Source organism: Salmo trutta, chromosome 2 (assembly GCF_901001165.1).
Source record: "Salmo trutta chromosome 2, fSalTru1.1, whole genome shotgun sequence".
Taxonomy (NCBI): domain Eukaryota; kingdom Metazoa; phylum Chordata; class Actinopteri; order Salmoniformes; family Salmonidae; genus Salmo; species Salmo trutta.
In genome coordinates, this window is record NC_042958.1 from 74512095 (window position 1) to 74538517 (window position 26423).

At 41.2% G+C, this 26423-nt stretch overlaps 1 protein-coding gene across 4 annotated transcripts in view; it reads left to right on the forward strand.

The window, feature by feature from the left end:
• Positions 1–26423, forward strand: part of LOC115162910 (cadherin-23) — a 712130-nt gene that overhangs the window by 202541 nt on the left and 483166 nt on the right. For all 4 annotated transcript variants that reach the window (XR_003869666.1, XM_029714423.1, XM_029714440.1 and 1 more), the window contains exons 7-8: positions 534–728; positions 1022–1150. Coding sequence is in view for 3 of the 4 variants with exons in the window: in XM_029714423.1 (XP_029570283.1) it covers positions 534–728; positions 1022–1150 (324 nt within the window). In the remaining variant the exon portion in view is untranslated. The remainder of the gene's footprint in view (positions 1–533; positions 729–1021; positions 1151–26423) is intronic.

Sequence of the window (26423 nt, forward strand, 5' to 3'; positions counted from 1 at the left end):
TGTGCTTTGACAGATAAGTATCAACTAGATAGGCTAGCCAGTTGCAGCTACACCCACGTTATGCTAGCTAGCTGCTGTCAGGTTGGCTAAACACAAGGTCAACGCAGGCTTTAGCATACACATAGAACTGAATTAACAGATCATCTGAGATGGTAAGTCAGTCAGGAGGGGAGAAGTCCTCAACTTCTAAACTTCTCTACATAGCAAAGCTAGCTTAGCTTACCTCACTGTCACTACTCACAACTGCACTTGTTTGTTGTGATTAAATGGCAAAGACACACCCAAGAAACATCCACAAATCCCCCAAGACAACTGTTTTTTGGCTTCAGTCATGGCCTCTAGCATTTCTTAATGAGCAAGCCAAAAACCGAGGCCAAATCAGGAAGTTCAGCCCCCCTTTAAATGTGCAGAACAGTAATCTGTCTCCATCCATTGTTTCTACATAGCCATCCATCCACCTTTTAAAGAACCCCTCAAACTATAGGAATATGACTTTATGCCAACCTGTGTGCCTGTCTTTCTCTGTGTTCCAGAACACTCCAGTGGGCACCTCAGTGTACCAGGTGAATGCCACAGACCCAGACCAAGGCACGGGGGGCAGTGTGCTCTTCTCTTTTCAGCCCCCCTCTTCTTTTTTCTCCATCGATGGAGCCCGTGGTACGGTCACTGTCACCAGGGCTCTGGACTATGAGACCACATCGGCCTACCAGCTCACTGTCAATGCCACGGTGAGGGGATACACAAAATACAAACAAACTTAAACAGATTTTATAAAGTAACAAGCATAACCATCTTGTCTAATGTCTATTTTATTTTGTGTGGTTAGTGTAAATAAATAAAATTCAACTGAGAATGGCATGGAAATATTGGCATATTGTTGTGAAGGCAGGTTTGTGTTCAGTAGGGCTAAGGTTTTAAAACTTTAAAAGAAAAGGACCAAGTCCAGGTTTGAGTCTGTTTTCTTCCCAATGAACATGACCCAGGGGTGACCATGCTTGTGTGTGTCTGTTCTCTCCCTCAGGACCAGGATAAGAAGCGCCCTCTGTCCAGTCTATCTAATTTAGCCATCACCATCACTGATGTTCAGGACATGGACCCCATCTTTACCAACCTACCCTACAGCACCAACATAGGGGAGGACGTCCCACCGGTCAGTAATACTACATCTCACCCCCCCTTTACTTTACTTCTCCATATCCTCCTTCGCTTCCCCATATGGAAAACAAATAATTTCAATGTATTTAACTTCACCTAAAAATGTGTTTCAAATACATGTAGATACATTTGCATCTTTGCTCAAATGCATGTAATGTCTGACAATATTTCAGAAATGCATGGCCATTACATCTAGTTTACAGGGTGGCAAAAGTGGTTCCTAATTTGGCTTCTTAAATGACTCTTTACGTATTGATGAATAGGGAGAATTTTTTTGTGCCACCAAGCCAACACTTTTGCAGTGATATAATTTAAATTGTGATGGTGAGGAAAATAAATACTTACGATTTCACCAAATGTTTACATTCTGTCATAAAGAGCACATGTTCAATTTAATACAAAACAAGTTTTCCTATCTAAAGAGGAAAAAAATAAGACTATTAGTGAGTGCACTCTTCACCTTAATTAAATAATGAAAATGATTGAGTGTCAAAGTGTCGGTCTACGTCTTTTGCTTCGAGTGAGTGGTATGTATGTACGGCTTTACAGTGGATGGTTAGCGGTGTTATGGTATGTTCGTAATCAAGTGGTAATTACTAGTTAAATCAGCCATGAATTGCCTTATGGCGGGTGGAATGGAAGCTTGTTTGTTGTGTGCAACAGGCAGGGTAAATTGAATGCAAGATTCACACATTTTTTTAAATTGTTAAAACATTTATAGCCTGTCTATTGATGAGTAACAGGGTTGACGTGTTAGGCTCCACCCATTCAGTTTTTCATTCAGTTTTCTACTTTTTTTTTTACATTTTCAAAAAGAGTAGAACCACCTCACCTGCTTTTACAGATTTTATCAGATTTTCAATGTTTCTTTGGAAATAAATATTTAAAAAGGAATAGTTTCACCATATTGAAACGAGAGTTCAATTCAAGTAACAGGGTGATACTTAAAATGAGGGACATGTGTAAATGAATCGCTAATCACATTAAATAAATAATACTTTTCAGAAATAACTTTGTCAAAGCAACAAAATAACTAGGGCTTTACAATGATGGTGCAAACTTTGAGTATTGTGGGGGGTTAGTGGGTTAAAATCTTCCTAGAACACACAGAGGTCCGTGTACGTGTGATTAATTTTTTGTGTTAAAAAGGAGCAATCAGCAATGTGAAAAACAGAAAAATTGCTTGTTTATTTGCATATGAAACCAAATAATTATCTTGTTTTTGTATATGAAACCAAATAACGACTTGATATTTCAATTTTCACATGTGTGTGAGGTTAAATGTGGAATGCCTGTCATCAGCCAAATACACAGCCAACGCTTCCTGTCCCTTCAAAATAGGAGTTCATGTGTTGGAGTGCCAAGGTAAGATTTCTAAATTTTTTACTTCAGATTTAAGGTTACTTATGTAAGCTAGTCACAACAATGATAGTGTATTGACATTTAAATTAAATGATGTTACTGTACATTGTTAGCTAACTGATAGTATACTACATGACCAAAAGTATGTGGACACCTGCTCGTTGAACATCTCATTCCAAATCATAGGCATTAATCTGGAGTTGGTCCCGACTTTGCTACTATGACAGCTTACTTTCTTTTCGGAAGGCTGTCCACTTGATGTTGGAACATTGCTGTGTGGACTTGATTCCATTCAGGCACAAGAGCATTAGAGAGGTCGGGCACTGATGTTGGGATATTAGGCCTGGCTCGCAGTCGGCGTTCCAATTTATCCCAAAGGTGTTCGACGGGGTAGAGGTCAGGGCTCTGTGCAGTCCAGTCATGCTCTTCCACACCGATCTCGACAAAACACTTCTGTATGGACCTCACTTTATGCACGGGGGCATTGTCATGCTGAAACAAGAAAGGACCTTCCCCAAACTGTTGCCACAAAGTTGGAAGCATAGAATCGTCTAGAATGTCATTGTATAATGTAGCATGAAGATTTCCCTTCACTGGAACTAAGGGAGCTAGCCTGAACCAAACTTTACAGTTGGCACTATGCATTGGGGCAGGAAGCGTTCTCCTGGCATCCTCCAAACCCAGATTTGTCTGTCGGACTGCCAGATGTTGAAGCGTGATCCATCACTCCAGAGAACATGTTTCCACTGCTCCAGTGTCCAATGGCGGCGAGCTTTACACCACTCCAGCCGATGCTTGGCATTGCGCATGGTGATCTAAGGCTTGTGTGCGGTTGCTCGGCTATGGAAACCTATTTCATGAACTCCCGACGAACAGGTCTTGTGCTGATGTTGCTTACAGAGGCAGTTTGGAACTCGGTAGTGTGTGTTACAACTGAGGACAGACCATTTTTACTCATTTCAGTGGTTCCGTTCTGTGAGCATGGGTGGCCTTCCACTTCGTGGCTGAGATTACGTTGACCGCGGCAGTGCTAGCAGGGCAAACTGACTTGTTGGAAAGGCATCCTATGACAGTGCCACGTAGAAAGACACTGACATCTTCAGTAAGGCCATTCAACTGCCAATGTTTGTCAATGGAGATTGCATGGCTGTGTTCTCAATTTTATACACCTGTCAGCAAAGGGTGTGCCTGAAATAGCTGAATCCATTAATTTGAAGGGGTGTCCACATACTTTTGTATATATAGTGTATCTTAGCTACCTAGCTAACCATTGGGAATCTCATATAAAGAGGACATACTGCCCAGTCAAAAGTTTGGACACCTACTCATTCAAGGATTTTTCTTTATTTTTACTATTTTCTACATTGTAGAATAATAATTAAAACTATGAAATAACACATGTGGAATCATGTAATAACCACACAAGTGTTAAACAAATCCAAATATATTTTATGTTTGAGATTCTTCAAAGTAGCCACCCTTTGCCATGATGACAGCTTTGCACACTCTTGGCATTATCTCAACCAGTTTTACCTGGAATGGTTTTCCAACAGAAAATAGCAAAAATAATGAAAAACCCTTGAATGAGTAGGTGTGTCCAAACTTTTGACTGGTACTGTAAGTATTCAGACACTTTGCTCTGAGACTCGAAATTGAGCTCAGGTGCATCATGTTTCCATTGATCATCCTTGAGATTTTTCTACAACTTGATTGGAGTCCACCTGTGGTAAATTCAATTGATTGGACATGATTTGGAAAGGTACACACCTGTCTATATAAAGTCCCACAGTTGACAGTGCATGTCAGAGTAAAAACCAAGCCATGAGGTTGAAGACATTGAAATAGAACTCCGAGACAGGACTGTGTCGAGGCACAAATCTGGGAAACAGTAACAAAACATTTCTGCAGCATTAAAGATCCCCAAGAACACAGTGGCCTCCATCATTCTTAAAGAGAAGAAGTTTGGAACCACCAAGACTCTTCCTAGAGCTGGCCGCCCGGCCAAACTGAGCAATCAGGGGAGAAGGGCCTTGGTCAAGGAGGTGACCAATAACCCGATGGTCACTCTGACAGAGCTCTAGAGTTCCTCTGTGGAGAAGGGAGAAACTTCCAGAATGGCAACCATCTCTGCAGCACTCCACCAATCAGGCCTTTATGTTAGAGTTGCCAGACGGAAGCCACTCCTCAGTAAAAGGTACACGAAAGCCCGATTCGAGTTTGCCAAAAGGCACCTAAAAGACTCTCAGACCATGAGAAACAAGATTATCTGGTCTGATAAAACCAATATCGAACTCTTTGGCCTGAATGCCAAGCGTCACGTCTGGAGGAAACCAGGCACTGCTCATCAAATGGCCAATACCATCCCTACCGTGAAGTATGGTGGTGGTAACAAAATGCTCTGGGGATGTTTTTCAGCGGCAGGGACTGGGAGACTAGTGAGAATTGAGCGAAAGTTGAACAGAGCAAAGTACAGAGAGATCCTTGATGAAAACCTACTCCAGAGCGCTCAGGACCTCAGACTGGGTCTAAGATTCACTTTCCAACAGGACAATGACCCTAAACACACAGCCAAGACATCGCAGGAGTGGCTTCGGGATAAGTCTCTGAATGTCCTTGAATTGCCCTGCCAGAGCCCGGACTTGAACCCAATCAAATATATCTGGAGAAACCTGAAAATAGCTGTCCCTATCCAACCCGACAAAGCTTGAGAGGCTCTGCAGAGAAGAATGGGAGAAACTCCCCAAATACAGTGCTAAGCTTGTAGCGTCATACTGAATAAGACTCGAGGCTTTAATTGCTGCAGAAGGTGATTCAACAAAGTATTGAGATAAGGGTCTGAATACTTACAGTATATAATGTGATATGTCAGTTTCTTAACTTCCAAAAACCTGTTTCAGCTTTGTCATTATGGGATATTGTGTGTAGACTGATGGGGGGGAATAAACAATTTACTCAATTTTAGAATAAGGCTGTAACGTAACAAAATGTGGAAAAAAGTGAAGGGGTCTGAACACTTTCCGAATGCACTGTATATATATATATATTACTGTAAATATTGATCACATTCCTTGTGTATGATCATACATTTTGATACATTGAATGTTAATATCAATCTATGTTATATATTTTTACCTCATGTTTCACTAAGTGAAGTACTGGCCTTATATAAAGGACCTTCCACCACCATTTGGGATATGGATGCCTGACGAAGACCTAAGGGTCAAAATGATGTTATAAATAAAATCACCTGGGAGCATGAACAGCAGTGTCCAGTGTTTTAATTTTTGCCTACAACTCCAGGATCTGCGGAAAGTACCTGGATGTCCATTTGTTCTTCAGTTTTTTCTTCTCATGTACAGTATATATGCACACACACACACACACACACACACACACACACACACACACACACACACACACACACACTGAGTGTACAGCCTCAATTCGTCGGGGCATTGACTCTACAAGGTTTCAAAAGTGTTCCACAGGGATGCTGGCCCATGTTGACTCCATTGCTTCCCACAGTTGTCAAGTTGGCTGGATGTCCTTTGGGTGGTGGCTCATTCTTGATACACATTGGAAACTGTTGAGAGTTAAAACCCAGCAGCGTTGCAGTTCTTGACACACTTAAACCGGTGCACCTGGCACCTACTACCATACCCCATTCATTTAAATATTTTGTGTTGCCCATTCACGCTCTGAATGGCACACATACTGTACATAATCTAGGTGGTTCCAAACTTCTTCCATTTAGGAATGATGGAGGCCACTGTGTTCTTGGGGACCTTTAATGCTGCAGACATTGTTGGTACCCTTCCCCAGATCTGTGCCTCGAAACAATCCTGTCTCAGAGCTCTACAGACAATTCCTTCGAGCTCATGGCTTGGTTTTTGCTCTGACATACACTGTCAACTGCATGTCAAATGTGCTAACATTTCTGAGCTGTTGTTTCTGATGAAGCACCTAAGATATGTAATATTGAACGGAGGTTATCTGAGGATAAAAGCTTTTTAACAAACCCGCTTTAGTCCGTGTGGATCAATTTGGTAAGCGAGTCCCGAGATGAGGCGACAACATTTTGGAAAACAGTCTAATGTTTGTGTTCGTCAAAGTGTGGGGTTTAATCAGAAGACTGGGTGGCATCCTTACCTTTTTTTTATAAAAACGAAATTAGTGCTGTGTTTACATCTCTCCCAAATGAACCTTTGTGAACAGCTGTATTAATCATTTTGAGCAACAGTGGACCTAATTGATTCTAACATTTTAAATAGACTTCAGGAGGAATACCATCCCATCCAGGTGATTTGCCTTTATTCTTGTTTCCAATGCCCTTTTGAGTAAATGGAGAGAGATTTGGGCTCCCAGCAAGTCGACTTCCTCAGTTGAGTGAAGAGGAGTTCTTATATCTTTAAATAAGGACTCGATCTGACTTGTTGTGGAGTCACAATCAAAAGTGTATAGTTCTTTATGGTTGATTAATTTGTGAATTGTGATACAGTGAATTATAAGTGAAATAATCTGTCTGTAAACAATTGTTGGAAAAATGACTTGTGTCATGCACAAAGTAGATGTCCTACCGACTTGCCAAAACTATAGTTTGTTAACAAGAAATTTGTGGAGTGGTTGAAAAATGAGTTTTAAAGACTCCAACCTAACTGTATGTAAACATCCGACTTCAACTGTAATTGCTCATTAATATCAGTTACATTTGGGTATGTCTATTTATGCGGAGATCTGCATTCAATGTCCAAAGTGGACTCTCTGGTACTTTTGTAGATTTAGCCCATTTTATACATGAAAATATTCTTCAGGATTGGAGGGGCACCTGCGGGACGGTTGAGCTAACGTAGGCTAATGGGATTAGCATGAGGTTGTAAGTAACAAGAACATTTCCCAGGACATAGACATATCTGATATTGGCTGAAAACTTAAATTCTTGTTAATCTAACTGTACTGTCCTATTTACAGTAGCTATTACAGTGAAATAATACCATGCTATTGTTTGAGGAGAGTGCAGTTTTGAACATGAAACGTTATTAATAAAAAAATGAGGCACATTTGGGCAGTCTTGATACAACATTTTGAACAGAAATACAATGGTTCATTGGATCAGTCTAAAGCTTTGTGCATACACTGCTGCCATCTAGTGGCCAAAATCTAAACTGTACCTGGGCTGGAATAATACATTATGGCCTATCTCATGTATTTCAAACTTGATGGTACAAAAAAATACCAAAAAACTCTTATTTTTTTTCCTTGTATTATCTTTTACCAGATCTAATGTGTTATATTCTCCTACATTCCTTTTACACTTCAAAGTGTTTCCTTTCAAATGGTACCAACAATATGCATATCCTTGCTTCAGGGCCTGAGCTACAAGCAGTTAGATTTGTGTATGTCATTTTAGACAAAAATTGAAAAAAAGAGGCCGATCCTTAAGAGGCAGGTCACCTGTGATACAAGTCAGTATTCGACATCCATCCATGTCTGAGAACATCGGTCGATGACGTGGAAACCGGCCACTAGGGGGCAACAGTGAGCACTTGAACTTAATGCATAAACTTAACCTTAGAAAGACACAGACAAGTAGCCAAACACTTGGAAATTTGACGTTTGAGAAACATTGATGAACATCAGTGTATATGTCAATGATATTCTCAGAAGTAACCCAGAACATATCCCAGTCAATGTGATCAAAACAATCTGAATCATGGATTTCGATTGGTCAGACCGGCGTTGAAGCGAACTTAGTACGGATACTTCCTGTTTGAGTTTCTGGCAATAGGAAGGAGCAGAATGGAATCGGGATCTGATTTGCTGAAGGGAGAGTGGGGGAGGGCCTTGAAACCATCACAGATTGGAAATTAACAGTGGTCGAAAGTTTTTGAAGCGGGAGTACTGCAGGCTATGTGTTAGAACTTCTGTCGCATTTTCCTCAGATTTGCTACAATAAATGCGGCCTCAGGATATGCCGTTTCCAGTTTCCACAAAGTCCAGTGTAGTTCCTTGAGTGCTGACGTGGTATCGGCTTGAGGGGGAACGATGTGACGATGACCGAAGAGAATTCTCTTGGGAGTTAATGCAGTCAGCATTTGATTGAGGTATTCTAGGTCTGGTGAACAAAATTACTTGAGTTCCTGTACGTTACCACAATCACACCATGAGTAGTTAATCATGAAACATACACCTCTGCCTTTCTTCTTCCCGGAGAGTTCTTTATTCCTATCTACGCAATGTACTGAGAACCCATCTGGTTCTATCGACGGGGATAGTATATCCGGAGAGAGAAATTATTCTGTGAAGGAAAGTATGTTACAGTCCCTGATGTCTCTCTGGAAGGAGATCCCCACCCAGAGCTCATCTACTTTATTGTCTAGGTACTGAATATTAGTGAGTAATATACTCAGAAGCGGTGGATGGTGTGCACGCCTCCTGAGTCAGACTAAAGGTCCACTCCGTGTCTTGGAGCAGCCTCTGGGATAAGTTAAATTGCCTTTGGGGTTATAAACAAAGTATCCAATTCAGGAAAGTCATATTTCTGGTTGAAATGCTTGTGAGTTACCACCACTCTGATATCCAAAAGTTATTTCCGACTGTATTCAATAATGCAAAAAAACGTTCTGGGCTAATAATGTGACAAATAACACAACAACAAAATAAAAAAAACTGCAAAGTTGCTTAGGAACCAGAAACAGACAGTGGTAGAAAAAGTAGACAATTGTCATACTTGAGTAAAAGTAAAGATACCTTAATAGAAAATGACTCAAGTAAAAGTGAAAGTCACCCAGTAAAATAATACTTGAGTAAAAGTCTAAAAGTATTTGGTTTTAAATATACTTAAGTATCAAAAGGAAATGTAATTGATCGAATATACTTAAGTATCAAAAGTAAAAGTATAAATCATTTCAAATTCCTTATATTAAGCAAACCTGATGGCACCATTTTCTTGGTTTAGTTACAGTGCCTTGCAAAAGTATGGAAAGAATATGGCACCACGACAAGCCTGCCAAGAGAGGGCCGCCCACCAAAACTCACAGACCAGGCAAGGAGGGCATTAGAGGCAACAAAGAGACCAACGATAACCCTGAAGGAGCTGCAAAGCTCCACAGCGGAGATTGGAGTATCTGTCCATAGGACCACTTTAAGCCGAACACTCCACAGAGCTGGGCTTTACGGAAGAGTGGCCTGAAAAAGCCTTTGCTTAAACAAAAAAATAAGCGAACACGTTTGGTGTTCGCCAAAGGTCATGTGGGAGTCTCCCCAAATATATGGAAGAAGGTACTCTGGTCAGATGAGACTAAAATTGAGCTTTTTGACCATCAAGGAAAATGCTATGTCTGGCGCAAACCCAACACCTCTCATCACCCCGAGAACAACATCCCCACAGTGAAGCATGGTGGTGGCAGCATCATGCTGTGGGGATGTTTTTCATCGGCAGGGACTGGGAAACTGGTCAGAATTGAAGGAATGATGGATGACCTTAAATACAGGGAAATTCTTGAGGGAAACCTGTTTCAGTCTTCCAGAGATTTGAGACTGGGAAGGAGGTTCACCTTCCAGCAGGACAATGACCCTAAGCATACTGCTAAAGCAACACTTGTGTGGTTTAAGGGGAAACATTTAAATGTCTTGGATTGGCCTAGTCAAAGCCCAGACCTCAATCCAATTGACACTCTGGTATGACTTAAAGATTGCTATACACCAGCGTAACCAATCCAACTTGAAGGAGCTGGAGCAGTTTTGCCTTGAAGAATGGGCAATAATCCCAGTGGCTGTTTGGAGAGCTCCTTTGTCTTCATGGTGCCTCTTGCTTAGTGGTGTTGCAGACTCTTGGGGCTTTCAGAACAGGTGTATACAGTATTTTTATTTTATTTATTTATTTCATCTTTATTTAACCAGGTAGGCTAGTTGAGAACAAGTTCTCATTTGCAATTGCGACCTGGCCAAGATAAAGCGTAGCAATTCGACACATACAACAACACATGAAATAAACAAAACATACAGTCAATAATACAGTAGAACAAAAGAAAACAAAAAGTCTATATACAGTGAGTGCAGATGAGGTAAGTTAAGGCAATAAATAGGCCATGGTGGCGAAGTAATTACAATATAGCAATTAAACACTGGAATGGTAGATGTGCAGAAGATGAATGTGCAAGTAGAGATACTGGGGTGCAAAGGAGCAAGGTAAATAAATAAATACAGTATGGGGATGAGGTAGTTGGATGGGCTGTTTACAGATGGGCTATGTACAGGTGCAGTGATCTGTGAGCTGCTCTGACAGCAGATGCTTGAAGCTAGTGAGGGAGATATGAGTCTCCAGCTTCAGAGAATTTTGCAATTCGTTCCAGTCATTGGCAGCAGAGAACTGGAAGGAAAGGCAGCCAAAAGAGGAATTGGCTTTGGGGGTGACCAGTGAGATATACCTGCTGGAGCGTATGCTACGAGTGGGTGCTGCTGTGGTGACCAGTGAGCTGAGATAAGGTGGTAGTGTATGGGGCTTTGGTGACAAAACGGATGGCACTGTGATAGACTGCATCCAATTTGTTTAGTAGAGTGTTGGAGGCTATTTTATAGATGACCTCACCAAAGTCGAGGATCGGTAGGATGGTCAGTTTTATGAGGGTGTGTTTGGCAGCATGAGTGAAGGATGCTTTGTTGCGATATAGGAAGCCAATTCTAGATTTAATTGTGGATTGGATATGCTTAATGTGAGTCTGGAAGGAGAGTTTACAGTCTAACCAGACACCCAGGTATTTGTAGTTGTCCACGTATTCTAAGTCAGAGCCGTCCAGAGTAGTGATGCTGGACGGGCGAGCAGGTGCGGGCAGTGATCGATTGAATACCATGCATTTAGTTCTACCTGCGTTTAAGAGCAGTTCGAGGCCACGGAAGGAGAGTTGCATGGCATTGAAGCTCGTCTGGAGGTTAGTTAAAAGAAGGGCCAGAAGTATACAGAATGGTGTCGTCTGCGTAGAGGTGGATCAGAGAATCACCAGCAGCAAGAGCAACATCATTGATGTATACAGAGAAGAGAGCCGGCCTGAGAATTGAACCCTTTGGCACACCCATAGAGACTGCCAGAGGTCCGGACAACAGGCCTTCCGATTTGATACACTGAACTCTATCAGAGAAGTCGTTGGTAAACCAGGCGAGGCAATCATTTGAGAAACCAAGGCTGTCGAGTCTGCCAATAAGAATGTGGTGATTGACAGAGTCGAAAACCTTGGCCAGATCGATGAATACGGCTGCACAGTAATGTCTCTTATCGATGGCGGTTATGATGTCATTTAGGACCTTGAGCGTGGCTGAGGTGCACCCATGACCAGCTCTGAAACCAGATTGCATAGCGGAGAAGGTACGGTGGGATTCGAAATGGTCGGTAATCTGTTTGTTAACTTGGCTTTCGAAGACCTTAGAAAGACAGGGTAGGATAGATATAGGTCTGTAGCAGTTTGGGTCTAGAGTGTCACCCCCTTTGAAGAGGGGGATGACCGCGGCAGCTTTCCAATCTTTGGGAATCTCAGACAATACGAAAGAGAGGTTGAACAGGGGTTGAATAGGGGTTGCAACAATTTAGGCAGATCATTTTAGAAAGAGAGGGTCCAGATTGTCTAGCCCGGCTGATTTGTATGGGTCCAGATTTTGCAGCTCTTTCAGCACATCAGCTATCTGGATTTGGGTGAAGGAGAAATGGTGGGGGCTTTGGCGGGTTGCTGTGGAGGGTGCCGGGCAGTTGACCGGGGTAGGGGTAGCCAGGTGGAAAGCATGGCCAGCCGTAGAGAAATGCTTATTGAAATTCTCAATTGTAGTGGGTTTATTAGTGGTAACAGTATATGGCAGTAATGAGCAGGAATTAACCCTGGAGTTTATTTGAATGTTAAATTGAATACAAATTTTGAACTTTGAAATTACAAAACACAAGTGTAATAAACACACGCACACACACACACACCCACACACACACACACACACACACACACACACACACACACACACACACACACACACACACACACACACACACACACACACAGACACAGACACACACACACACACACACACACACACACACACACACACACACACACACACACACACTGCATTAAAAAGAGAGGCAGTAAGGCTGCTTACTATGTGGTTCATTACCTGTTCAGAAAACAGTTTAACATCAATGATCTGCTGATGGTGCCAGGAGAGGACCATGCTATTTTGTTAGTTTTTTCACATTTTTTAAACTTATTTTGTACATAAAATTGCTGCTTCCGTCTCTTATGACCAAAAAAAGCTTCTGGAAATCAGAACAGCGATTACTCACCTTAAACTGAACTAATCATTTTTCTTTAATGAGTCGGACGAGGGGGATTTACTCCAGACACCCGAACAGGCCCTCATCCCCATCATTTGCAGGAAAAAGAGAAGGAAAATATATCGCGGAAAGAGATCGGGGTGCCTTGTGAGGATCCGCCGATGAGTGGCTAATCTGCCCTTGCCATCCGCACTACTGGCCAACACACAATCGCAGGAAAATAAATTGGCCGAGCTAAAAGCACGTATATCCTACCAACGGGACATTAAAAACTGTAATATCTTATGTTTCACAGAGTCGTGGCAGAACGGCGACATGATTAACATAGCTGGCGGGTTACACACTGCATCGGCAGGATAGAACAGCAGCTTCTGGTAAAACAAGGGGTGGCGGTCTATGTAGATTTGTAAACAACAGCTGGTGCATGATATCAAAGGACGTCTCAAGGTTTTGCTCGCCTGAGGTAGAGTATCTCACGATAAGCGGTAGACCACACTATCTTCCTAGAGAGTTTTCATGTGTATTTTTTGTAGCTGTCTACATACCACCACAGACTGATGCTGGCACGAAGACCGCACTCAATGAGCTGTATACCGCCATACGCAAACAGGAAAACGCTCATCTAGAGGCGGCACTCCTAGTGGCCGAGGACTTTAATGCAGGGAAACTTAAATCTGTTTTACCTAATTTCTATCAGCATGTTAAATGTGCAATCAGAGGGAAAAAAAACTCTAGACCACCTTTACTCCACACACAGAGACCCGTACACACTCTCCCTCGCCCTCCATTTGGCAAATTTTACCATAATTCTATCCTCCTGATTCCTGCTTACAAGAAAAAATTGAATCAGGACGCATCAGTGACTTGGTCAATAAAAAAGTGGTCAGATGAAGCAGATGCTAAGCTACACGACTGTTTTGCTAGCACAGACTGGAATATGTTACGTGATTCTTCCGATGGCATTGAGGAGTACACCACATCAGTCACTGGCTTCATCAATAAGTGCATCGATGACGTCTTCCCCACAGTGACTGTACGTACCCCAACCAGAAGTCATGGATTACAGGCAACATTGCACTGAGCTAAAGGGTAGAGCTGCCACTTTCAAGGAGCGGGACTCTAACCCGGAAGCTTATAAGAAATCCTGCTATGCCCTCCAACGAACCGTCAAACAGGAAAAGTGTCAATACAGGACTAAGATTGAACGATACTACACTTGCTCCGACGCTTGTCGGATGTGGCAGGGCTTGCAATCTATTACACACTACAAAGGGAAGCACAGCCGAGAGCTGCCTAGTGACACGAGCCTACCAGAGGAGCAAATTACTTATACGCTCGCTTCGGGGCAAGTAACACTGAAACATGCATGAGAGCACCAGCTGTTCCCGGATGACTTTGGGATCACGCTCTCCGCAGCCGATGTGAGTAAGACATTTAACAACTTACATCTAGACGTTCCGCTAGCGGAACACCACTCCAATATCCAATGATAGGGCGTGGCGCGAAATACAAACTCCTCGAAAATCCGAAAACTTCAATTTTTCAAACATATGACTATTTTACACCATTTTAAAGACAAGACTCTCCTTTATCTAACCACATTGTCCGATTTCAAAAAGGCTTTACAATGAAAGCAAAACATTAGATTATGTCAGCAGAATACCCAGCCAGAAATAATCAGACACCCATTTTTCAAGCTAGCATATAATGTCACAAAAAACAAAACCACAGCTAAATGCAGCACTAACCTTTGATGATCTTCATCAGATGACACACCTAGGACATTATGTTATACAATACATGCATGTTTTGTTCAATCAAGTTCATATTTATATCAAAAAACAGCTTTTTACATTAGCATGTAACGTTCAGAACTAGCATTCCCACCGAACACTTCCGGTGAATTTACTAAATTACTCACGATAAACGTTCACAAAAAACATAACAATTATTTTAAGAATTATAGATACAGAACTCCTTTATGCAATCGCGGTGTCCGATTTTAAAATAGCTTTTCGGTGAAAGCACATTTTGCAATATTCTGAGTAGATAGCTCGCCATCACGGGCTAACTAATTTGACACCCACCAAGTTTGGTTTCACCAAACTCAGATTTACTATAAGAAAAATTGATTACCTTTGCTGTTCTTCGTCAGAATGCACTCCCAGGACTTCTACTTCAACAACAAATGTTGGTTTGGTTGCAAATAATCCATAGTTATATCCAAATAGCGGCGTTTTGTTCGTGCGTTCAAGACACTATCCGAAAGGGTAACGATGGGTGACGCGCGGACGCGTATCGTGACAAAAAAATTCAAAATATTTCATTACCGTACTTCGAAGCATGTCAAACGCTGTTTAAAATCAATTTTTATGTGATTTTTCTCGTAAAATAGCGATAATATTCTGACCGGGAGTCGTTGTTTTCGTTCAAAGACTGAAAAAGTAAAATGGACTCTTCACGTGCACGCGCGCACCCGTCTCATTGTTCTCAGATCGACCACTTACCAAATGCGCTACTGTTTTTCAGTCAGTAGCTGCAGAGTCATCATTCAACGTTCTGGCGCCTTCTGAGAGCCTATGGGAGCCTTAGAAAGTGTCACGTTACAGCAGAGATCCTCTGTTTTGGATAGAGATGACAAAGAAGGCCAAGAAATGGTCAGACAGGTTACTTCCTGTACAGAATCTTCTCAGGTTTTGGCCTGCCATTTGAGTTCTGTTATACTCACAGACACCATTCAAACAGTTTTAGAAACTTTGGAGTGTTTTCTATCCAAAGCTACTAATTATATGCATATTCTAGTTTCTGGGCAGGAGTAATAACCAGATTAAATCGGGTACGTTTTTTATCCGGCCGTGAAAATACTGCCCCCTATCCATAACAAGTTAAACAGGTCAACATTCACAATGCCGCTGGGCCAGATGGATTACAAGGACAGATTACCAACTGGCAAGTGTCTTCACTGACATTTTCAACCCTGTCTGAGTCTGTAATACCAACATGTTTCAAGCAGACCACCATAGCCCATGTGCCCAAGAACACTAAGGTAACCTGCCTAAATGACTACCGACTAGTGGCACTCACGTCTGTAGCCATGAAGTGCTTTGAAAGGCTGGTCATGGCTCACATCAACATCATTATCCAAGAATCCCTAGACCCGCTCCAATTTGCTTACCGCCCCAACAGATCCACAGATGATGCAATCTGTATTGCACTCCACACTGACCTTTCACACCTGAACAAAAGGAACACCAATGTGAGAATGTTGTTCATTGACTACAGCTCAGCGTTCAACACCATAGTGCCCTCAAAGCTCATCACTAAGCTAAGGACCCTGGGTCTAAACACCTCCCTCTGCAACTGGATCCTGGACTTCCTGACGGGCTGCCCCAGGTGGTAAGGGTAGGTAACAACACATCCACCATGCTGATCCTTAACACGGGAGCCCCTCAGGGGTGCGTGCTCAGTCCCCTCCTGTAATCCCTGTTCACTCATGACTGCACGGCCAGACACGACTCCAACACCATCATTAAGTTTGCCGATGACACAACAGTGGTAGGCCTGATCACCAACAACAACGAGACAGCATATAGGGAGGAGGTCATAGACCTGGCCGTTTGATGCCAGGACAACAACCTCTCCCTCAACATGACCAAGACTGAGGAGATGATCGATGGGGCTGTAGTGGAGCAGGTTGAGAGCTTCAAGTTCCTTGGTGTCCACATCACCAACAAACTAACATGGTCCAAGCACACCAAGACAGTCGTGAATAGGGCAAGACAAAACCTATTCCCCCTCAGGAGACGGAAAATATTTGGCATGGGTCCTCAGATCCTCAAACAGTTATACAGCTGCACCATCGAGAGCATCCTGACTCATTGCATCACTGCCTGGTATGGCAACTGCTCGGCCTCCGACCGCAAGGCACTACAGAGGGTAGTGCGTACGGCCCAATACATCACTGGGGCCAAGCTTCCTGCCATCCAGGACCTCTATACCAGGCAGTGTCAGAGGAAGGCCCTAAAAATTAGTCATAGACTGTTAGTCACCTTAGTCATAGACTGTTTTCTCTGCTACCGCATGGACAGCGGTACCAGACTGCCAAGTCTATGTCCAACAAGCTTCTAAACAGCTTCTACCCCCTAGCCATAAGACTTTTGAACATCTAATCAAATGGCTACCCAGACAACTTGCATTGCCCCCCCCCCCCCCCTCTTTTATTCTGCTGCTACTCTCTGATATTATCTGTGCATAAGTCACTTCAATAACTCTACCCACATGCATATATTACTTCAGTTTCCTCATCTAACCGGTACCCCCTGTAAATAGCCTCACTGCTGATCTTTAATTATTAGGCAAAATATGTGCTTTGATTGAAAGAAAACACAGGTAGGCTACAGTTTGTTAACACCATCTGTTCAAACCCTTTCACCATCAGATTTCTATGACACAAGCATGCATCAAATGGAAATATAAAAAAATATAAATACTTGTTATATTACCACCTATATCACTAAATGCAAGCTTGAAACACTGTATTAGCATGCATGAAGTGGACCACTAGCTAGCACATTGGATGAGGTCCAAGGGGAGATACATTCAATGTTGTTTTTTACCTATATTTAACTAGGCAAGTCAGTTAATTCTTATTTACAATGACAACTTACACCATCCAAACCCTAAACAGGATGACACTGGGCCAATTGTGCACTGCCCTGTTGGACACCCAATCACGGCCAGTTGTGACACAGCCCGGGATTGAACTAGGGTCTGTAGTGCACTGTGATGCGATGCAGTGCCTTAGACCGCTGCGCTACTTGGGAGCCCTTAAAAAAATGTACTGTGAGAGGGAGGTGAGGAATGAATGACAGAGGACGCAATGATTTGAAAGTTATTAACATTTTTGACAGAACTTGAGTGAGTGAGTGAGTGAGTGAATGTATTAGTGAATAAGTGAGTGAGTTGAGTGATTGAGCTGCCGTGATACCCAGGCCTTAAACAACCCCTAGATCCTAATCTCTAGACACTGCAGATCTGAGGAATTGATGGGTGGTGATAGCTTCACTTTGCCCTAGGCTATGTGGAATTTTGGCAATATTGCTTACACCTGTCTAATCTCCTCAGGACTCCACAAGTGTTTAAGGGTTAGGGGTTGTTTCTGGACAGGACCCCACAACCCTGTGGGTTGGTGATGGACAGTCAGCACGGCACTTGAGGGATTGGTTGGATATGTCATTTCAATGCTGGACACACCCACTGCACCCTATCAGGCTAAAAGTGAAGCGGGGGCATATCTGGTTCCACTTCAGGATATGTTTGTGGATAGCTGGAGACCTGCTGTAAACAGTGAAAGGATATACACACTTGCTTAATTCCAGCTCGTTAGATGTGTAACCACTGACTAACTATAGCTAGGTAGCTAACAATTTACAGTAACAAGTTAATAAGTCAATACACTATCATTGTTGTGGCTAGCTTACATAGCTAACCTTAAGTAGAAATGAAGAAATCTCACCTTGGCACTGTGGCATGGTATAGGCTTCTATTAGGTAGAAGGGTGAACCTCTATTTTGAAGGGACAGGAAGGGTTGGCTGTGCATTTCACCAATGACAGGCATTTCACATTTAACCCCACCCACAGGTGAAAATTGAATATCAAGTCGTTATTTGGTTTCATATACAAAATCGAGATCATTATTTGTTTTCATATACAAAAACAAGATTATTATTTATTTATTTTTATTAAATGGTCTGTTTTGCTCCATTTTAACACAAAAAAGGAATTAACCACATGACATGGACCCACAGAGGTTGCACAGAGGGAAATATATATTGAAAATTATATTTATTGAATTGTCCATTTGGTCTGTATTAAAGGGCACTTCATTTCATATAACAGGCTTTAAAATTCAATATTGGTGCATAATTTATACTTAACATATTATAGGGATATCATTTTGCAAATGGCACTCATTTTGCGAAATGACCCAATACACGTTAAGTTCTGCCCGTTGGACGTTGATTGCAATGCTCTTGTCAAGCATGGAGTCACTACATGGACTCACTACGTGACCGATAGTGTATCATGTTTGTTGTGATTTTTGTATTCATTTAAACGCATTTAAATGTGTGTTAGTGCTTTTGATATGGTTTTGGTATGTGTCAAGTACAATAAAAAAGCATTTTGACCAAATATATTGTAGCACGGCAGCATATTTTTGGCTGTGATAGGAGAAAACTGAGGACAGATCAACAACATTGTAGTTACTCCACAATAGTAACCTAATTGACAGAGTGAAAAGAAGGAAGCCTGTACAGAATACAAATATTTTGAAATGTGCATCCAGTTTGCAACAAGACACTAGTAATATGGCAAAAAATGTGGCAAAGCAATTCACTTTTTGTCATGAATACAACGTGTTGTGTTTAGAAGTAATTGTTTTGCTTTTGGTATGGTTTTGGTATGTGTCAAAGTACAATAAAAAAGCATTTTGGCAAAATATATTAGAAGGCTTAGTCTCAGTGCTTTTTGGCCTCCCGTGAGATGGATTGTCATGCCAGTTAATGTGGCTTCAGAAAGTATTCACACCCCTTGACTTTTTCCACATTTTGTTGTGTTACAGATTGAATTTCAAATGGATAAAATTCAGATTTTTGGATCTCACAAAATGGATTCAGGAGAAAGGAGAAAACTCAGGATGGATCAACAACATTGTAGCTACTCCACAATACTAACCTAATTGACAGAGTGAAAAGAAGGAAGCCTGTACAGAATAAAATTATTTCCAAAACATGCATCTTGTTTGCAACAAAGCATTAGTAATATTGCAAAAAATGAGGCAAAGCAATTCACTTTTTGTCATGAATACAACATATTATGTTGGGGCAAATCCAATACAACACATTACTGAGTACCACTCTCCATATTTTCAAACATAGTGGTGGCTGCATCATGTTATTGGTATGCTTGTTATCAGTAAGTACTGGGGAGTCTTTCAGGATAAAAAATGAATGGAAAGGATCTAAGCACAGGCAAAATCATTGAGTAAAATCTGGTTCCGTCTGCTTTCCACCAGACACTGGGAGATTAATTCACATTTGAGCAGGACAATACTCTAAAACACAGGGAGAAATCTACACTGGAGTTGCTTACCAAGAAGACAGTATGTTCCTGAGTGGTTGGTTACAATTTTTGACTTAAATCTACTTGAAAATCTATGGCAAGACCTGGAAATAGTTGTCTAGCAATGATCAACAACCAATTTGACAGAGCTTGAAGAATTTTGAAAAGAATAATGGGCAAATGTTGGAGAATCCAGGTATGGAAAGCTCTTAGAAACTTACCCAGAAATACTCACAGCTGCCAAAAGTACTTCTACAAAGTATTGACTCAGGGGTGTGAATACTTAAGTAAATTTGATATTTCTGTATTTCATTTTCAATACATTTGCAAAAAAAATCTAAAACATGTTCTGACTTTGTCATTATGGGGTGTTGTGTGTAGAGAAAAAAATATATATTTCATCTATTTTGAATTCAGTCTGTAACACAGCAAAATGTGCAATCATGTAAGGTATTTTAGAATGTATTTGGAAACACATTTTCCTACTATCAACAAACTATTGATAAGCAACCGATTACATAGTTATGTTTATGTTCAGGACTTCCTGCATGGAATTCTGGGGGAAGGCTGTGAATTTCTGCCTAAATTAACTTTCACGAGTTAAACGTACATATTTGACCTTTAAATCGGACTGGCAATGAGTAAGGATAAGTATTCAACAGAAACACGGCATCAAACAGAATATATTTTCACCATGGTTAAGCCGTTCACCGACCCCCAACTCCACAAGGTGGTAGAGACTGCCATTACAGCCGAAACAGAGACAGAGATGGTGGAGGTTCATCCCTCATGGCAGAACTGAAGTTATTTAGACAAGAAACAGCCACCTCACTCAGCAAAATGCAAACCTCTATATATGGCATGAAGGCTACACTAGAGAAAAATTGTACACGGATGACCCACACTGAAAAGAAAAATGAGGAACACGACGAGAAGCTAATACAACGGAAGCAAGTGATTAGCTACCTGATGGGCTAGGTAGAGGAATTGCAAAAGAAAGGAGACTTTTCACGTCGTAATACTATTCACATTTTTGGGGTCGAAACCAATGCAGAAAGCAGAAAATGTCTACATTTATGGACAAGATGCTGAGCGAGGTCTTGGAAATCGAGGCTGCACCTTAGAGCAGGCCCGGAGTGAAGGAAACATAGAGATCAAGCACTATCATCAGGCACTTTTAAATTAAACGAGATAATGCAGCTGTCGATAAACCAACATAACTATTCTACAGGGACAAACGCACATCTATCTTCAATGGCTATTATTTGAAACTTTAAACTATACTGCTGAGCTGTTGCGGAAAATGGAAGATTATAACGTGATCAATTGAGAATTGTCAGCCAAAACATCACATACTCTCTGATGTTCCCTGCGAAGCTGCGTGTCACCCATGAGAGCAAGACCCACATATCCTGTGTCTGATGCCGAGTCCTTCCTGCACTACGTTGGGATTACACCACCTTCCAGATCCGAAGACATGGTACGAAAAAATATGCAGACTACAGTACAGTATGTGGCAAACTGTTGGGCCAGACAGAAGGACTCAAGGCCCAAGCAGTAGTTTAAATCTACCGCGGAACATTTTCCAATCCACATTGACTACTAAAGTGACCCCTTGTTCATAAGGACTAGAAACTATTTGGGTTTATGCTAATATTTGGGACCTTATTGCTGGACTAATTCAGTAATCTGTAACCTACAACTTGTCTGGATGGTGTTTTATTTAAACTAGAAAAAACGGTACAGCCTACTTTCATCATTGCCCTTTTCTCTATGCTATAGAGAAAGAGACATATTTTTACATTGTTTCATGGCAATTGCATATAGGCTACCCAAGTGTAGGTTACTGTAAATATTAGCCTAAAACTTGCTGACCCTTTATTGATTTAGGCAATGCTTTTGGATTAATTTCCAGCATTTAAAATGTACTGTTTAGGACAACCTGCTTTGGAATGAGTGACAGTCACTTTGCCTGCCCGCATATTATTATACATTTTTTCTATTTTCTTATAATATTATTTGAGTTAGAAAAACATTTAATAGGCTATTGGCTATATATGAGTGCATTGAATGTTTCATCCATGCCGGTCCATTTACGGGCTCCTCTCTTTTTTTGTTGCATCCTGGCTACCCTGAAACGATAGGTCGCTGAAGTGGAATTTGAAATCGTGTAGTGATAAATTTTAGGTCAGATATGCTATAATATAGCCTGAAATGTCACTTTGTTTCCACAATTGCCCCGCTACTGAGTGTTGTGAGGATCCCCCCTTTGTTTAAGGAATACAACACCACCCTATGTGTTCTTCTTTTCATTTCACTGTTCAGTCTCCTTTAGTGTTGATTTTCTTGTTGTTTCTGTGTGTGTTTGTTGCACTGTGTTTGTTTAGAAACAAAATAGCATTTCTTTCTGCAGTTATGGGTACAAGGAAAAGGTGCATTCAAATCAAGGACTTTAGTGATTGATATTTACACTTTATACTGACAATGACGTCACTTAACATTCAGATTTATAACGTGAAGTGCTTAAACCATGTGGTCAAACGGAAAACAATATTGACACAGCTAAAACAAATGGATTGTGACATCGCTCTCCTCCAGGAGACTCACTTATCAGATAACGAGCACAAAAAGCTTAAATGGGAATGGGTAGGTCCAACTTTTTTCTCCCCTGACTCCTCCTCAAAAATAAATGGTGTTTGTATAGTGGTTAAAAATAGTTTTACATCTTTTACATTGAAAAATAAGGTAACTCATTCAGAGGGTCAGTTTGTTATTATCCAGTGCCTGTTATTTGGAATTAATTTTACTTTTGCTAATATACAGTATATGCACCAAATAATGATTCCCCACAATTTATTAGTAGATGTTTCTTAGAGATTGCAAAGCAGTCAAATACACATTGTGTAGTTGGAAGTGACTTTAATTGCATTTTATCTCCACACATGGACAATTCATGACCATGTGGTCCCATATTCAAAATGTCTAGAGCAGTTACATTTCTCTGTGAAGAACAGGGGTTTATTGACATTTGCAGAAAGTTACACCCAACATTAAAAATTACACCCAACATCAAATCCCTATGGCACTTACTCTCGATGTACTTTTTACTTATCCCTCAGACCTTAGCTCATCAGGTAGAAAACTGTATTATTAATAACATTACCATCTCGGATCATAGTCCTGTATCCCTAAAACTAAAGTTAAAGGATTGACAACCTGGTACATACAGGTGGAGGCTAAATGCTTTCTCTTCTTGGAGAAACTTGTTTTCAAAAGGTTATTTAAGCTGAACATTTTGTCAATTTAAATCAACGGAAGGTATCAGCCCACCCCTTTTATGGGAGAGAGCCTAGTCTTATTTTAGGAGTCAAATTATAACCTCTTCATCTCTGTTCAAAAAAGTATGTATACAAAAACAAGAGAAAATTGAGAGAGATATCTTCCAATTAGAGGAAAGACAAACGAAACAAGGGGATATGAACACTAATTCAGTTGACTGCAGCGAAAGGAGAGCTTAGTACGCTTCTTACTTATAAAGCTGAGGGTTCTATACTCAGGGAGACAAACCAGGGAAACTTCTTGCACTGCAACTGAAAAATGATGCAGCTGAACAATATACTCTCGATATCAGAACTGTAATGGGCAAAGTTACTTCTTGCCCAGGGGTTTATTGACATTTGCAGAAAGTTATACCCAACAACAAAAGTGACACTTTTTTTTCTGTTAGCAACATTAAATAACTTTTGTTTTGGGGAGCGCTTTTTGAAATAGAGTTGATATATGAAAGTCCAAAATCATGTTAGAACGAATGGGGATATGTTGCATTCTTTTTTGCTACAATGTGGAAATCGTCAAGGAGATTGTCTCTCGCCACTTTATTTGCCCTTAGCATAGAAACTCTGGCAAAACCTATTCAAATTGCCATAAACATTCATGGTCTGCAGGTGGGGCCAAACAAACACAATATATCCCTATATGCAGATGATGCCACAGAGGCTGAGACAACAATTCCAAATATATTTAAATGAATAGGTGAATATGGTGCTACATCAGGCTGTAACATTTACATCACTGAAACTATTGCAATGATGACATTTGTGCTGAAACCTCAAGCATCAAAGCCAACTACGCGTTTAAGTGGACTGATACGAGCATACGCTACTTGGGTGTTAATGTTACGTCAGACTATGGGAAACTATATGCTTTGAACTACCCCCCCCCCCCCCGTGGTAGTAAAATCACTGAAGATCTAGATGCAGGTCGGGTCTCTTCAGTGAAAATTACTATCTTACCAAGAGTGCTTTATCTGTTTTCAATGCTTCCTCTAAAATCTTGCCTAAATACAGCAATAGGCACATTTTTAGGGCAAAATAAGAAGGCTTGTATAAGTTATAAAACACTGCAGCTGTCCAAATAATTGGGTGGGCTTGGCCTTCCTAACCTTAAATTGTATTTCTGGGCTGCGCAACTCTTGGATTCAACAACCAAAGGATTTGTCATGGCTTAAAATTGAGAGTCAATATTGTGCTACAATGCCTTTACGTTGTCTACACTTCACAGCAGACCCTATTTCTGTTGTGAGGATTAAACCAAATCAAATTATCACTCATACATTGAAGTTCAACACCAATATAAACTGATTAATGACATTCCTAGACACTCGCCTACATTCCACAACCCAGCCCTCCTTCCTGCTTCCTAGAGTCTCAACTGTTGAAAGGATCAATTCTTAAATAATTTCAAGGAATCTAGGAGGAATTCGTTATATCCCAAACAAATGTTTATAGATACATTCAAGTAAGGCAGTTCTAATCAAAAATTAAATACAATTGTATTGGTCACTTGCGCCGAATGCAAGAAGTGTAGACTTTGTCAGGAAATGCTTACTTACGAGCCAATTCCCCTCCATGCAGAGTTTTAAAAAATGGATTGTTAAAAAAGGATTGTTACAGAAAATGACTGAGCCGAATGACTTTATCAAGGGGAAAACATTGGGACTGTTTCAAACTTTTATCACAATATCATTAACATTCTACTATTATCTTTAGATAATCTTAAGAACTCATGGTAGGGTGAATTACAGGTGCATATATCAGAGGAGAGTTGGGGGAATGTATGGAAAACACTATATAAAGCTACTACATGTAATCAAACAATGGAGTTCCAACTCAAAGTACTACATAGTCTTTGTATGAGCCCTGATAAACTTGATAAAATTAACAAAGAAATATCCGCTACGTGTTGGAGGCAGTGTGGACAAATAGTTACTTTATCACATATATTTGGGCAATGTCTGAAAATCCAGAGGCAATTTGGGAGACCTCTCTCCTCTCTAACTGCACTACCCCATCCCTCTCTCTTACCTTCTCTTACTCCCCCTCTTTCTGTCCCCTCCCTCACTCCCTCTTCATCTTGTCTTCCTCAGTCCCCCTCTCTGTTCCCTTTCTAATTGCGCTGCTCTCCTAGTACCATCTATGCAGTGTGGTAGTGAAATGTCAAGTGCTAAATTTCAATGCATATTAACTGGGTATGACTGAGGCGACGCCTGGTGTCTCCCCGACTCTCCGATAAATCAGCTGTCACAATGAAGGTCAGGGGGAGCGGTAGTGGGAAGAGACGAAGGAGAGAGAGAAGAGGAAGAAATAAGGTGTGAGGGAGAAATATATAGTAAGTGAAAGAGGGTTGAGGGAGAAGGGAGGGAGAGAGAGAGAGAAAGGAGGGGGGGGGCAGAGGGAAAGTGTGGTTAACAGAGTTTTCTGTATTCATGAAGAGCTACAGGGTGGGTTTGGCTTTTTCTACAGCCCTACACAAACACACCTGATTCAGCTGATCAAAGTCCTGAGTAGTAGCTGATTAGTCAAATTAGGCGTGTTAGAATAGAGTTGGAACTAAATCCTGCACAACCAGTAGCTCTTACAGCCCCCCCCCCCCCCCAAAAAAAAGACAATGACATTGAGACTTTTCCTAAAATGTTTTATGAGATTGGAGAACACATTGGGAGGGATCTTAGACCATTCCTCCTTACATAATCTTTCCATATTTTGATATCCTTCAATTCAAATCACAGGGTTTCAATGGGGTTCAAGTCCAGAGACAGTGATGGCCATTGCAATATTTAGATTTTGTGGTCAATTAACCATTTCTTTCTGGATTTTGATGTGTGCTTGGGGTTATTGTCTTGCTGGAAGATCCACTTGTGGCTACGTTCCAGCCTCCTGGCAGAGGCAACCAGGTTTTTAGCAAGAAATGTATAGGCAAAATAGCCTCACAACATCCAAGATCCACCACTAGGGCTGTAGCGGTGACTGTATTACCGCCACACTGGTGGTTATGAGTCATGAAGGCAGTCAAATTCCGCGTGTCCGTTTAGTCACGGTAATTAGGCTTCTCCAATCTCTGATGCTGCTGATGGTCATTCATGTAAGGAACACGAGGGGAGACAGAGAGCTGGTTCCAAACACAGGGCGCAGCAGG